The sequence below is a fragment of the Tachypleus tridentatus genome, chromosome 10 (assembly GCF_004210375.1).
Source record: "Tachypleus tridentatus isolate NWPU-2018 chromosome 10, ASM421037v1, whole genome shotgun sequence".
NCBI lineage: Eukaryota > Metazoa > Arthropoda > Merostomata > Xiphosura > Limulidae > Tachypleus > Tachypleus tridentatus.
Genome location: NC_134834.1, coordinates 144,122,285 through 144,139,145, shown reverse-complemented (window position 1 = coordinate 144,139,145; position 16,861 = coordinate 144,122,285). Strand labels below are relative to the sequence as shown.

General features: G+C 35.7%; 1 protein-coding gene across 2 annotated transcripts in view; it reads right to left on the bottom strand.

Moving 5' to 3' along the window:
- The window catches only part of LOC143230517 (uncharacterized), a 55,187-nt gene that overhangs the window by 7,858 nt on the left and 30,468 nt on the right, over nt 1-16,861 (bottom strand). For both annotated transcript variants that reach the window (XM_076464223.1, XM_076464222.1), the window contains exons 2-4: nt 9,191-9,426; nt 1,887-1,958; nt 1,122-1,363 (exon numbers count right to left, since the gene is read on the bottom strand). In XM_076464223.1, coding sequence (XP_076320338.1) covers nt 1,122-1,363; nt 1,887-1,958; nt 9,191-9,426 — 550 coding nt within the window. The remainder of the gene's footprint in view (nt 1-1,121; nt 1,364-1,886; nt 1,959-9,190; nt 9,427-16,861) is intronic.

The window sequence follows — 16,861 nt, the reverse complement described above, 5'->3', positions numbered from 1 at the left end:
TGAACAAACCAAATCAACAAAATTTATTGCCTATACAGCTGCTCTGAAGTGAACACAGATTAACTGATACACTAATAATATCTTCACAGCTGAATGTGTGGAACATGTTTAACAGCATATTGTCTCAAACCTTGGAACTTCCTATCCACAGCCCACCCTGGAGCTCATAACATTCTATATCAAAGAAGTGACAGGTCACATTTGTTGACAAACTTCATGTATTTAAAGTTGAAATTGATTCTAAGAAATTTACTAAGTTTCAATGTAATACATAACAGTAAACATCTGTATAGGCAGTTTCACAGCTTCCCATGGTCATTCAAAACTCTAAAAAACCTTCCCTACACAGTGTAAGTGCCTTTATGTGGAAATTTAACAATTACTGTGTTTTACATTACAGGAAATCGACAACTACAAACCTTCTTAAGTACACTCTGACATATCTGATATAATGATTTACTGTAATCAGATTATTAACTTATACGCTTCATGTTTTCCTTGGTCATTTTAAAAATGTAAAGACCATTTAGAAATAACCATTATTCATATAGACACAATGATTATGTGTATGCAGCTCTAGATCTAGCTATGCCAAGTGCCACAAAATTGAACTCGGTTATTTTCCTGATAATTGAATTACATAGCAATTTCTCCATTACTTAAACACAAGTCCAAATTCACACTAGAGTTCTAAGAATAGAAACTATATTCAGATTGCAGACCAAGGGCCAGGATCCCCTGGACCCTTCAAGAAGTCACAGAATTTGGAATTTTCTGGTAGTTTGGTTTGACTCAACTCATGCCTATTAGCTTGTAGTCTGCAAATATTGTAGTGTCTGTATAAATAAATATGCCTTTTTAAATCAATCTTGAGTTTCTGGTTCTTCTAATCTAAGAAATAACTTCTACCATGACTAGTGAAATTAACAACACCAATGAAATTAAAATTAATATCTGTTACAATTGATTCAAAAGAAATAAAAACACCAATTAACTTTCATACACACAATGAAAACAACTATCACCTTTAACATATAAAGCCTACAGTTTTCTACCAGGTACTGTATATGAACTACTCTGCAATACTATCAAGTTCATCTGTTAAAGTTACAGTATTCTACCTGATAATGTACTTGAACTACTCTGTGACACTGTTTCTTCAGTTTCTGTTAACTGTTCCTTTTCTTTCTGAATTGCTTGAGGAGTCTCTGCAGATTTTCTTTCAGGTGAATTGAATACAGACAGATCACAAGCATCCTCTACATCTTCCTCCTTAACTTTTTTGTCCTTAGACTCTGTTTTAATGTCTTCTTGGCTTGACAAGAAGTTTGTTATCATACTGGACACATGGTGATTTTGAAGTCTGATAATGAAATAAGGAATTACTTTGAACTTAATATACGTGTAGAAAAAACTTTCAGAAACTGATATCTTTGCTTAGGGTTAATAGCAGAAGTGAAGATATGGAATCAAGGATTTTTGTGTGAAATATAATGTGATGATATGTAATATTCCTTAATGAAATATTAATGTTAACTTACAATATTATTACAATAAGCTTCAAAAAGTTTAACATAAATTAAAATTTAAGAAGTTGCTAAAATTTTTGTGATTTGTTCATATTACTTGTGAAGATTTTAAGACAAAGGAAATTAGTTTAACTGTATAAAAATAGCACTGTTCTCTTTCAAATTTTATCACTTTTCTTTTTCTGAACTATGCTGCCATGAAAAAGAAAAGTTTCAAGTTTTGAATTCCAGTTAATTGTTAAGGTGTTTATATATACAAGTTGAAAACACTGAAATATGTGTAGTTAATATTCCTCAAAATACCATAATCAAAAATTGTATTGCATCAAAATTAAGTGATCTTATAACTTGTTTTACCTGTATGGTATTGAAGCCTGTACAATTCTTTCAGGACTCTGGGCTAGAAATGATGGTAAGCTGGCTGCCATGCTAAAAAAATTATACATCTATTTACAATCAGCAGTGACTCCTTCTTTTCAATAACATTAAAAAAAAGCCTATTGTTAAGACCTACTTAACAATCTGCCCAATAAATTAGTAACATTTTCACATAGTTAAGTTTTCCCCCTATAAAATCTTGTATAATAAAAAAATGTGACTAAGCTCTATACCTGAGAACATCAGAAACAATGTCAGTAACATTAGGTCCTGGTTGGGCTCTACCTGATAATGTCTGAAACATTAGGTCCTAGTGAACCTCTACCTGATAATGTTAGAAACATTAAGTACTGGGTAAACTTGACCTGATAATGCTGTATGAAAATGTTGTAGTGTCTGTTGCATAATATAATTGGAGATAACAATATTTCAACCATTGACAAAGATACTTATCATTTCATTTTGGCTGAAATTGACAATCATTGCACTTCATAGACTTGTCTAATTTTTTTTTTTTTTTCCATCTATTAACAGTGACTATCAGCCACAGATTTTTTATAGTAAGAGGTGTATTCACTACCATTTGTCACTAATATTAGAGTGTAACATAGAACATATCTGCACAGTTGGTTAAAAAAAATAGTTTTTAATAACAATGTACCTTGTACATGGCTAAACAGGCACTCACTACCATCAGTGTTTGAAATAAGTGGCTTTAACTTGTCTGAGGCAACCAAACTTATTGCCAAACAACTTAAATGCATTACTATGTTGTCTTTAGGATAACCACAACATAGCCTAATCCCTTGACAATCTAGGCATTTAACCCATATTAACAGATTTAGATTACTGTATAAATTATGAGCAGTAGGTATACGTGCACAGTGTTTCTATTTCTGCAGGGACATGATAAAAAAAAAAAAGACTATACACTATTTTTCCAATAAAAGTATTCATTATAATGTCTTGCAAACCTGTCACACTCTATGATCAATAACAGATCACCACTCCCTGGATTTTGATGACATCATGTACATTTTCACTACTTATATTTTGTGTATTTTGGAACATTAGACTCAGATACCACTTTTCTACTTACGTTGTGAATCTAAAAATAACAAAGCTAACTTCCCTTTTTTGCTTTAATTTTGTATCAAAGACAAGGAATCATGACAAAGTAGGCATGAAGTCTTTGAAAACAGATGCTAAACATGAATATAAAAGGACATTTTAAAGGTCCTAGAAAAGTATCCATCTATCACTGAAGTATGGTGAAGAGAATGGGGATAGTGTTCTGCACATGAAGTATTTTGATAAAATCACAATTTTCTATCAACTAACGAACTTTTTAGTGTAACATTTGATTCACAAGAATGTAGCATCAAATTCAAACTTTTTATTAGTCAAAATTAGTCAAATAACTTGTTCATTCAAACATGGATAACTAACTGAACTGAAGGTTGTCTACTGAACAACCCAATCTGTAAGTTCTATTTCAAATACTAGATATGTCCAGAGGTTATATCCCTTAAAAAGGGAAAATATCCTTGCTTTTCACCACTGTCTTGCAGATTAACAATGACATGACTAACACCGGGCAATGACCTGACTTATCATGATCAGTCTTTTTTGAATTTACAAATGAATGGTGTGTTCTTCAGTGAAATGTGTCCAATTAATATAACAACCAAAATCCTACCCACCATGCTTGCTTACAGGGTGACTAACCAATCAACAATGAAGATATCAGTTTGTGACATAATTATGCTAGTTGTTACAGAAGTTAACATTTTCTAACACTAACAATGTATTTCCAACAGGTACTTATCTCACCTAATCTGCTTTGGGTTGAGATAGCTTTTATCTCAACCTTAATTTGCCCTTTAAGCACTGTTAAAATTTCTAACAACATACCAGTCTATTATACTCCTTCATTTTCACACCACTGCAGCAACATGTACTGATTATGTGACTACCTGCCCACCAATCATACTGCACCACCTACACTAGTGCAGCACAATCCTCATTTTTGTTAATTGGCAGATACTAACTAGAAACACCAGCATATCAGTGGGGAGGAAGGGTGGGAAGTGGGTAAAAGAAGGTAAGTCCCTATGGAAATACATTTTCAGTGTTAGAAAATGTTAACTTCTAAAATGGCACTACTTCCTCTCACCAAAAGCTAGAACCCCAAATTGCAAAGGTGGAGAAACCAACAAAGACTCAACAGTAGTCAAGCAGGTGGATAACAACCACCATGGAAGAAATGGTGCATCATAATTAGAAAAAGAGACACACTTGAGAAATGTACTACTACTTCTGGAACAGGTATGCTTTTCATCCAGTAATAAATAGTGGGAGATATATATGGTAGCACATAATAGCCAGGAATCATGTCATGTAAAACAGATTCCACCTGTGAACAACAGAGGATCCCAAAGTCATCCACCTTACATACCAAGAGTGAGCATGTAACACAACAATAGCTGGAACTGAAGAAGCTACTTGAGAATCAGAGAGAAGTAAAAGCATCTAAATGCTAAAGGATCATCAAATATACAAGAATAAAGCAAGCAAAACACATCCAGGGAAGCTCCTTTGAATACGACACATTATGCCAAGTGTGGCCCATCTGGAAAAATACAACAGTGAAAAAACTAGCACAAGTGTGTAAGAGTAACAAGTGTGGTCTACCCAGGCAAAAAATTCCAAGTTAAAACACATTGGATATGATATAATAGCTAAGTGTGGTCAGCCTACCCAATACATCCAATGGAGCACCTTTGTATACATCAGATTATATCAAGCAGGGTCCATCCAGGCATAAAACACCTGGTGGAAGAACCTTGCATAGCACTTTTTGTTTCATATTTTGTATATAACATATTGTGTGATCAACAAGTGTGGTCAGTCTGGGCAATTAAAATCCAGGGAATATTATGGGGTATGTCAAATGCAGTGCATTTGGGTAGAAAACATCCAGTGGAAGCACCTTGGTCAAGACTGATCAGTAATATAATTAGGAGACCAACAAGTGTGGTCTACCCATGAAAAAAAAACACCCATGGAAAAGTGCCTTGTGATATGATATAGTAGACAAGTGAGGTCCATCTGGGCAGAAAAAATACAGTGGAAGCATCTTGCACAAAACTGATTGTTTCATATCTTGTACACAAGTTATTTAAAGATCAGCAAGTGTGATCCACCCAAACAAAAACATCTGTGAGAAACACCCTGTGATTTTATTGAGCATGTCAAGTGTGGTCCATCTGGACAGAAAACATCCAGAGGAAGTGCCTTGAAAACAGTATGATATTGTATATGACTTAGGAAGGAAGGCAAGATCTGGATAAAGGAGAATACAACAGGAATGGCAAAGAGTGCAGGGAAACATTAACAGAAAAATATCAAAATTACAATAACTATAAGCCTGAAGGAGAAGGAAATAGGTCTTAAAAGAAAGATGAAAGTACAAAGAACACATAGCAATGGATCCAAATGGAAGAACACACAGGGCATGAGGGACCACATGGGTCATACAGAACTGCATGAGATCCCAATATAGAAAAAGAGTGTAATAATCAGAAAAAAAGAAGACAAATGCCCCTGGTACATAAACAAAGAAGAAGACCAAAGAGTATAAGTAAGTAAAGACACTACACTAGGGGCGAGTCCCTGAGCTGAGGTGATGAACAGGAAAAAAGCCGTGCATGAAGATGGATGTTGGGATGAAACACATCAGATTGTGGTTGTTGAAGGAATGGCTTAGACAGAGGCAAAAGCAAGGGCTATTGCTCCACTAAGGGCCAGAGCAGAGAGAAACACATCTGAGCTGATGATCAATAATGGAACAAGCAGCAGAACACGACAAGGAGTGGTGTGAATGAGAGAAACTCAGCTCTGGGGTGGAATTGGTCAGTGAAGATTGAAGAAGTGGTGTACAGGAGACTAAAGGAAAGTTTGATATTCCAGTGGAAGGCAAATGTATCTATATGTTCTCAGGTAAAAAACATCCACTGAAATAACTGAGGATAAAGGAACCACTCTGCAGGAAGAATTTGGATGGGTTGAGACAGGCAGTCTGCCACCAGATTCATAATCCTGGGAACATTACACACTAAGATATTTACATCACAGACATGGGCCCTGTGCAGGAAGTCTAGCATTTTAAAACATGGAGACCTGGGCCTGGTTCCCCCCTTTTTTGATGATATAGTTGATTACAGTAAAATTGTCAGAATGAACCATAACAATCTGCTCCCATAGGAATGAGAGGAAGTGATTTAGAGCCTGAATAACAATCAAAACTTCAAGGAAGTTGATATGGAAAGTAGCCTTCTTGAATGACCACTGATTTAAATCTTCAAAGTCAAGGGAAGCCCCAACTTACCAAGAAAGCATCTTTGAAAAGATGAGATTTGGAACAAGGCAGACAAATGGGAATTCCCACTGTGGTTAATTTCCTTTCAAGCCATAAAACAAGGTTAGCCTTGATCTCTGAAGAAAGGTGATAGGAAGATTCAAGGAATCATGGGAGAAATTCCATTAATCAAGAAGTGTTCACTATAGGAAACACATGCAAGCTCAACCCAAGGGAACAAAAGCTATCAAGGCAAGTCACATTTCCAAAATGGATAGAACTTGCCAAATAGCAAAAAAGAGAAAAGTCCATTGCAACTTCCCACTCCATATTCTTGAGCCAAAGTGGAAAAACTAGGCCTGACTGAAATGGTAATTGAAAAATTCCAAACTGGATTATTCATTATTATGTGAGGGTTAGGAAATATTTCTCCAATTAGATGAGAAACCCCATCCTAGCAGACTTCTAAAGAAGTAAGAAAGTATGAGTGAAAGACCATGCCTGGGAATAAGCAAACAGGAGCCAGTCATCTATGTAATGATGAGTTCAAAGACTCAATGGATGAAGATAACATATCAATTATGAGTCTTTTCAGGGACAACAAACAGATGGTATCAAAATCCTGGAGAAGTAGGCACTACCTGGTTAATGGCTCCTTTGTGTAAATGGTCTCTAACCAACCCTGTGAGACAACTGAATGAGGCACAATCTGAAGGTGAAGGTAAGGAAACCAAAAAAGAGGATAAGGAAGAGGGCATAGGAAGGACAAAGACCTTCCAAAAGAACATGAAAAACTTATAGATCTGTCAAAAATGGTTTACAAATGGTTAAAAGCCATTGAAACCTGGCTCCCACCTGCTATTGAAAGTTTTACATCCTGTCACCAGGGAAGAAAGAGGGTAAGAATTGGAATGCCTGAAGTAAGGTAAAGAACATGCAGAGGAAGAAGGGGTATGGGGACTTGGACAGAAGAAAATTATGCAGTAATAGTAGGGTGAGACAAATGAAAAGCCAGGGATGATAAAGAGAAATGTAGTCCTCGACTCCAAAGACTCAAAACGACCTACAACAACTGTTTCATGAAGAAACAGGACTTGATAAAAATTTCTCAAAAAGAAAAGGGGGAGATGCAGCAAATCCCAACAACATAACAACCAAATGTTGAGACAGTGCCAAAGCCAACAAATGGGCCATGGAAAAAAATCACAGAAGGATCCTGAGCTCAGTATAAAATTGATCAGGTAAGTGGCAGATGGCTTAAAATAACAATTGTAAGGATGAATTAATACCTGAAAGGGTGGTCAAAGCAAGCTGAATCCTAGAAAATTAGGACTAATTAAAATGCATCAAAGCTTCAGGATTTGAGCCTCACAAAAGGAAAGAGAAGCTCTAGGTGTTGGGAATTCAAACACGGATTTAATGCACATTGGTAAGCAACAGAACACTGGTCTAACAGCTGAGGGGGTGGGAACATACCCACACCTGACAACTTATCAACAAAACAATGAAAATGAACAAGAATATTAGGTGAGAGAGAAAAACATAATCAGAACAAGGCTCTTTACCCAAAAGGAAAAAAGAGATCAAAAACTAAACAAAAAACATGTGCACTTTTTACATACATAATCGATAAGGTGGAGAAAAGGTAAGGTTGATAAAGTCTCCTGACTGTCAGCATTATGTGACTGACAAAACAAAATGTGGTGGGAAAAACAGAATCTAAACTGTCTTCACCCTGATTAAAATCTTCCTAAGAAACATGTTTATGAATGAACTGAAGAACTAGCAAAAGTGAATTGAAGCTTGAACTTCCTGGGAACTAGTAACATGACTGTATTCAATATTGGCAGGAGCTCTGTCATCCACAAAGGTAAAAATTCAAATTCATAATTTCAAATTCACCATAAAAAATAAGCAGCTGTCAAAAACAAGAGAAAGCAAATTCTAACTGCAAAATATTAATATAAAACTGTTAAGTAACCACAAACAAGTAGTTGGAGTCACGTGAATAACAAAGTAAACACATGTCTGAATACTGAAGTGCAAATTGAGAAAGTGAAGATTGTGCTGCAATGCTATGCTTGTATAGGAAGTGCATTATGATTGGTGGAGGTTAGTCATGATCAGCACATATTTCTGCAGTGGTGCAAAAAATGAAGGAGTACAAGAGACTGGCGTGCTCTTAGAAATTTTAAAATACATTGTCAGTGTTAGAAAATGTTAACTTCTGTAACAAGTGCAGGTTTAGGATAGTATTTTTTGGGGTTATATTATATAAATCAAGTAGTTATGGCTTTTTGCAATTATACAAAAGTAAAAATGGTGCTTTCTTGTACAAATCAACACCTAAAAGTTTCATAATTACTGATGCATCAGCTTAGTTTCAAGACCTACCCTGATGATACCAGAATAATTGAAGATAAGTTTGTATGTTAATACTTTTCAGAAGACTACTTCATGATGATAAAAAGAAACCTCAAATCTCTGGATATTGTTTAATTTTTAATAATCTCTCAACATTTCTGGGTTCGGTTCCCAGCTGTCGCACCAATATGAGAGGCCCAGCATGGTCAAGCGTGTTAAGGCGTGCGATTCGTAATCTGAGGGTCGCGGGTTTGCATCCCCGTTGCACCAAACATGCTCGCACTTTCAGCCGTGGGTATGTTATAATGTCACGGTCAATCCCACTATTTGTTGGTAAAAGAGTAGCCCAAGAGTTGGCAGTGAGTGGTGATGACTAGCTGCCTTCCCTCTAGTCTTACACTGCTAAATTAGGGACGGCTAGCACAGATAGCCCTCGAGTAGCTTTGTGCGAAATTCAAAAAAACAAACAAACAAACTCTTAATATTTGTTTGAAATAAATTCTATTTCACACCATCATATTTAACTATGTACATCAAATTCTAGATATAATGTACTTACCCATCTCTAAGGTATGGTAAATGAGAAGACAGAGAAGAGGAAACAAAATGAGATTTTCCACTCTCAGTGGGCACAGCTGCCCATGGTCTAAATGCAGGCATTCTTGACCATGGAAAAGCTGTAATGTGATACCAGTAAGCTAGAGCTGGATCCCAAGTTACTGAAGAGTAAGGATAGAAGAAAGGTTGCTCTTCCAGGTGCAGCCGTTTTGAGACGTCACTTTCTTCAGCTACACTCTAATAAAAGAAGGAATAAATAACTTTGGCATGATATCCAAGTAAATAGAGCTGCATATTTTTTTAATTACTTTTGTGCAGTGAAAAGTGATAAAAAATACAGATAAATCACAAATCCATGAAAAAGTTACAGATCACACAAAAAATTATCTTTGTTCACTTTATACATTTTGCAGATTACCAATCCTGAGATTTTCACAATCCTTTTACATATATTTCTTCTTTGAGTCAAATAATAATGTCAAAGTAACCAAATTCATAAAAGAAAAACACTCCTTCCAAATAAAGTTAGATGATATACTCCAGGATAAGGAGTTGTAAGTAGTAGTAGTAATTAATCCCTTACGGCTTTTTACACCAAATACAAGTAAAGGATGGATCCCCTTAACAGCCATCTGTCTAGTAATCAAACTTTTGTGAGAACTGGCTGCACAAATTTTGATGAGATGTGGTATAGGAACTCAGAAGAATTTGTTTGCTTGTTTGTTTGTTTAGAATTAAATTTCATGCAAAGCTGCTTGAGGGCCATCCACACCATCTGTTGTTTGTTGTTTTGTTTTATATTAAGCACAAAGCTACACAAAGAGCTGTCTGTGCAGTGCCCACCACAGGTACCAAAACTCAGTTTCTAGCAGTGCAAGTCTGCAGACATACCACTGTGCCACTGGGAAACTGCATGCACAAAAATTGAACTTAAGTGGATAAGCCATCCAACAGATGGTTTGATTTTGGCAGAGATCTTAAAATCTCATCATGTTAATGTTATCAATGAATATATGAAAGTATTGTCAAACATAAATGATGTTTAATGCCACATGTGACATGGGCACCTTTGCATTAAACAAACAGACTGTGGAAAGGGATGGCCCACCAGTTGTAGTATTACTTTTTAAGCCTGGCATTGAAAGATGCCTTTTCTGTTACAAAATAAAACAAAACAGAATTATACCCTCATAAAACCCGTTTCTGTTGAAAACATATGAAAGCTATACCTAACTACTTTCCTTTCTTTGTTTCAGTTCTAGCATTATGGGGTGAAAGGTATAGTTCAAACCACCAATTTTTCCTGTATAAATAAAGTTTACAAAAACAACAGTTTAATATCATTTGCATATAAACAAGAACTGACATAATAAGAAACTTACTGAGTGTTGAATATTTTCATAACACAGCAAATATGCACAAAAAATTAGTCCTTTTACTTTACCAGTTCAAATTTTCAAATCTAGGCAGGTATCTTCAAAATATTGTAAAAATAATATGTAAAACTATTCTTTTTATAGTACGATAATTTGGTGAACACCAATACTGATAATAAAAACTATATTCTATAAATCACATACCATTCTATTATTGTCTTAAAATTTGTAGCTGTATGAATGATATGTTCTACATTAGACTTATTTCACAGAAAATAGGATACACATTAAACTTTTAAAACCATATATTATTTAAAAAGATTGTATTTTATCCACACACACATATATATATATATATATATATATACAGATGTAAGTAGAAAACACAGAAATTTTACCATTTTTTGCCAGTTTTTAATAATAATCGTAAGTATTTTTATTTTACGGAATGTGTTACATGGTAATATATAGTTTAGATGGTAAATATTTTTAATTTTTTGTTTAATTTCGTGCTGTGGTGTACATGACACAATACTACAGTTGCATTCCACTAGATGGCACAACAACTACTATAGTTATATTCATACTAATTAAGCATGAGCATTTTTGTTTGCACTAATATCTAGAGGTTTATTCACTTTCGCAATAAACTTAGTGTTTGATAAAGTGTGAGATATGAAACAAAGTATTTTCACACGCACATTTACTGACGAATCTCCTCCTAAACGGTCAGCTGTTGCTCTTTGCTGTTTTGAATTAAGCACAAAGCTACACAGGGGGCTATCTGTGCTCTGCCCACCACGGGTATCGAAACCCGGATTTTAGCGTTGTAAGTCCGTATAAATACCGCTGAGCCACTGGGGGGCCCCCAAACGGTCAGTCATATGATGTGACATTTGCCAAATTATCTTAATACAACAATTTTTTTTAGGCCTCAGGAGCATATCGATTTGAAAGTATTGTCAACATACAATTCTAAGCGCCCATGATTGAAAGCAAAATACAATGTGTTACAATACGTCAACTACTCCAGATCTTCTGAATCCAATGCAAGCGAAACCTTTCTGTAAACACCAAACTTTGCCAGCCGGGATACGACAAATATAGTGGTGGGAGGTCAAGGTCCGAAAAAAAACATAAACACACACATATATATATAAATTTTCAGGTACCAAAGTATTTAGTATTTAGGCTAATTTCATAGTGTTCACATTTCCCCTATTAAATGCTAAAAAAAGTTTTTTACTTTTATTTTCCCTTTCTTATTTTCATCTTTTGAAGCTCTACTCAAATAAGTGGTCGAGTCTAACAATGCAAAATGCATATTTTTTCTTTATATTCATTTGCCTTAAGATTTTGGCCAGCAGTGTATATGAAAAAGCATTAAAATAAAAGAGATAATCCTCAACAGCTGTTTCTTATAAATCTTTGTCACTTCACTAATTTACATTTTTAACTAAATTAGTAGTTTTTCTTTGTCGGTTTCAACCTCTTAAACACATGGTACTCATCCTTCATCTATAGTAGGCCAACTTGTTCAGTCTTCCCTGTTATCAGGATCATGTCTGTATTGAATTAAAAAACAGCTCTGAGTTTGTTTGTTTTTACAAGTACAAACTTTTATCTCACAGCTCCGTCATCTCCCGACCGACTTAAAATCCAATTACAGTTATAGACTCAGGCGGTTAAATCATTGAGTTATCTGTGCTGTGTTCATGGAAGAAATCGAACCGCGAATTTTGGCGTCATAAGCCCCCAGATACTATTCCAGACAAATAGCAGTGCAGACAGATATATGAATTAGTTGCCACAATAGTGCAGAAAACAGTTTACCAAAAAATAAAAAAGGGTGGACTGTGTCCACTTGCATTCATTCTTGAGTCCAACACTTCTCTAGTGCTTAATCAACATATTACGCTATCTTCTATTATATGTTTCCATTGTTATCCTATCAGACAGTCGTTTGATCAGTTGCAGTGCCGACACATTGCAATTACGTCAGTGTGTATGTATGTTTTCGTATAGCAAAGCCACATCCGACTATCTGCCGAGTCCACCGAGGGAAATCGAATCCCTGATTTTAGCGTTGTAAATCCTTGGGCTTACTGCTGTATCAGCGTGGAACATCTTTAGCGTTGGAATATACATTAAAAAATATCGAGGATCAAAAAGTTGAATAAAAATATTAACCATATGAAACAATGATAAAAAGTTGGCAAACAAAGGAAGAAAAAATTGTATATAGACACAGAGAGGAACTAACAAGCAACATAAAGATAACTATGTTTTAAAAGTCGTATAAAACATATCTCAATCTTAAAACAGCTTCCGTTACTGTTATGACGGAACAAACCGGAATTCCCCTTACTACAGTTACCGATTAGCTCTATGTATCCCGGCGTCGCCAAAATGATATATCGCCACATAAAGACCGTGTTGGAAAACATGAAAGGCAGGAGGGTAAATAAAATAACCAAAGAAAAAAAAAAACGATCACAAAATCAGAGAGGAAAAATAGGCCAAACTATATAAAAACAACAACAGTGAAGCCTGTTACGGGAATGCCAATATATCAACGAGTCAAACATTTCTTCCAACTTTCTCCCCCAACTGTTTTATGTAACTATTAACAGAGTTGAGGGCGAGACAGTTCTGATAGAGCACCAGACGGTTGACAGGCTGCACCAGACGGTCGGGTCGATATTTCCGGAGAGTTATGGGCAGGGTTTCCCCACACATAACAGTTGGGCAGGTCCTTCATCGTCTTACAAACGACTCCCACTGACTTATCACGTGCTAACGACAACTCAACAAGACCATCTCGTTCAACACCGGTTTGTTTTTTTTGTTTGTTTTGTTTATGGAGGGGGCAGCTTTAAGATAAGCCTTGACAATCATTTAAAAATCTCAACAATATTCAAACAAAGACTAACTCAATGGGGGGGGGGGGCACGTTTCTGAATAATCACACAAAAACCAAGAGTAACAATTTTGTGATAAATGTTTAACACACAAAACAAGGTCGGAAAGTCAGTTTTCAGACGAGGCCACTCTTACGCAAAGAACAATTTTCCTCATCACGACAAACCGTCAAGTGTCAAGTTTCAGTTAAATCACTAGTCATGCCTGTTTATGAACAGTAAAGGTTGAGAAATCTTCGTACCATCTGTACAGATATTTCAGCTTATACGGCGATCTTTTAGGGTAATGTTTTTCACAGTGAGACCCGTGGCTTCCCTAGGGACTGTGAAGCTTTTTCTGGAGAACCGCCAAAAATGCTCAATTAATTATAATTCCAAATAAACAATTAACCGACATAAATTATGTTGGAATTAATTAAATGATACAGTATGTCGAAAACAAATGTTCCTGTTTTTACTATGGATGGTACTATTTTTCAATTATTATACTAAAGTTATAAGTTGGGTGACCTCAAACTTTTATATGCACATCAAAGAAGCCTGAAACTAAGATAATTTGGGAAACATTTTTTATAAGATTTCATTTGATGTTAAAAAAGTTCAATTTCAGCAACATTATTTGTCCTTCGTTGTAGTTTTATTTGATCTCTTTATACAACCGAAATAAGGTATATTAAAGAACTTTAGAATTTATACACTACAAATTTTCTCTGAAAAACACACTACTAGTAGTCTCTCGATTGACCGTTATCAAAATTGTTCTCTAAGAAAAACACAAAAAACTTGAAATGCTCAATGATGTCGAGCTACTCAATATTTAGCGCCATATATTGTATATCATGCGTACGATTTGACTCCTATCATATACTATTTTTGTCCATTAGAGAACGTTATGCTTATGTATTATCGTTGGTATTTAAATCCACCGGTATTTTGTGGGATTTGATAATGGTATCGACAACTGATTTTACATATTACACAATTTCTCAAAACGCATAAATTATGACACCAAACCTTCATGGATCACTCAAGTGGAGAATTAACCTTCTGTGACGAGACTCGGGGAAGGAGTGCTGGAGACAAAAAACTAACTTTTATCATCACTACTCAAAAATAAGGATAAAAAAAATTTCTGGATGAATAACAATGAACATAACCAGCAAGCAAAAATCATTCGACGGATTAATATAACACATAAAACATGAAAATATACACATACACACAAAATTAATTGTGTGTATTTTCTTATAGCAAAGCCACATCGGGCTATCTGCTGAGCTCACCGAGGGGAATCGAACCCCTGATTTTAGCGGTGTAAATCCGAAGACATACCGCTGTACTAGCGGGGAGCCAAAAAATTAATATAGCACATTACACTTTCATATTTTAAGACATTTGTAACTTTCTAGCTATTAGCATTCAGTGAATAGCTTGTCTGCGATGCCCTTTTCTTTTTTTTTTTAACTTTTGTGGGCTTGGAATCAAGAGTATAAAATACGTGAAAAACGCCGGGTGTTTTATAATAATAAGATTTACCCTATTCCAAAATCCTGTGTTACGACTAGAGGGAAGACACCAACAAGTCAATAGCACTCATTATTAACACTTGGGTTTCTCTTTTCGGAATGAATACTCGTTAGCACGCTCTCTTACAACCCAAATGGTGAAGAGCGTTATCGAGGCAACGGGTCGCGAACGGTTAGATTTTTAATTCATAGTTGTTAAGGCACGCAGCAATTAGTAGGCCAATAGCAGATTATATTTAAAGCTGAACCGAATTATTTTAACAGCTGATTCAACATCACTGTGTCTAAGGTTGTAAGGAAACACTTTAAAAGGGCGGGTATCTAAACAATTTTTCTGTCGGGACATAACACAGTAATTCACCTACCCTATTTATGAAGGTACAACACAACACTGGGCGTTGTTCTTAGATATTTCATAATATGCACTTTTTTCTGGTACGGCATGGCCAGGTGGTTAAGACGCTCGGCTCGACTCGTAATCTGAGGGTCGCGGGTTCGAATCCTTGTCGCACCAAACATGCTTGCCCTTTAAGCCGTGAGGGCGTTATAATGTGACAGTCAATCCTACAATTCATTGCTAAAAGAGTAACCCAAGAGTTGGCGGTGGGTGGTGATGACTAGCTGCCTTCCCTCTCGCCGTACACTGCTAAATTAGAGGCGGCTAGCGCAGATAGCCCTCGTGTAGCTTTGTGCGAAATTCAAACCAAAATCGTTTTTCTACGCAACGCTTTTCAAATAGAAGCGCTTAATTTAATTATGACTAAACTTCCAATCTACAGGATTTGTGGTTCACGTATTGTTTCCGCAAAAACATGTTCCTCATTTTGGAGCCGTGGATCCGCTAAAAGAAAGACAGTCGAATACCAGTGTCTGGTGAGATTAAAAGTCGCCCAAGAGTCGACGATGAGTGCTGTTGACTAGATTCCTCCCCTACATTCAATCAGTTCGTAATTAAAAAGACTATTACACCTAGCCCCCTGCATCTTGGCGCAAAATCTATGCTCGTTCAGAGGTTACGAAAGTTTCTAGATTCAAATAATTTACAAACTATTCCGAGAATCTCTCGTACCTTAATACAAGGATTTCTTTTCTTTTTTCAACACGTACACAGACGTCCGAGGTGATATTAACTTTAACAACACCTAAAAGTGCAGGTTGAATCCTACGACCTGCAACAACACAAGAAATAACAAAGCCACTTTTATAACCATGTTGTTAGTGAGAGTCAACTAAACACCACTTGTTAAGGCGTCACGTGCTGACAACTTTAAAATATGATCGCCTCACTTATTTGGTATGGCCATGGTAATATTTTCTGGCAAGTTGTTAGTAAATGTGAAAATATCCTTCTGTTGCCAGTTGTCCAAAGTGACGCAAGTTTCTGGTTATATACGTTAGTAACCATGACAACAGTTTATTTATGCATTGGTAAAAGCAATTAATTTCTAATTAAACATAATTAATGGTTATTCAGTGAAAAGTGATTATTATGTTTTATCACGATGTAAATTAATTATAATTATTGTCGAAGGAACTTTCAATATTTCATTCTGTATATGACGATATTCAGGGGAAAAACAACAGGGTGGGAATGTCCGGAAAAGGAAAACGTAAGGAAGGAAAAGACATTGAAGTTTTTTCCCATCTTGCATATGCCTAACACTCAAAAGATGAAACAATACTGACTTAAAAAATAAAAATACCTTCCCTTTAACCAAATATTACCTAAATAAAATGATGAAAAAAGTGAAAAGGCTTAGCCGATAATGTCACCTATGCAAAACTAGGTAATTGCAAAAAATAGCAACCACACGATCAAAGTTCATAGAAATATTACTGAAACAAGTCT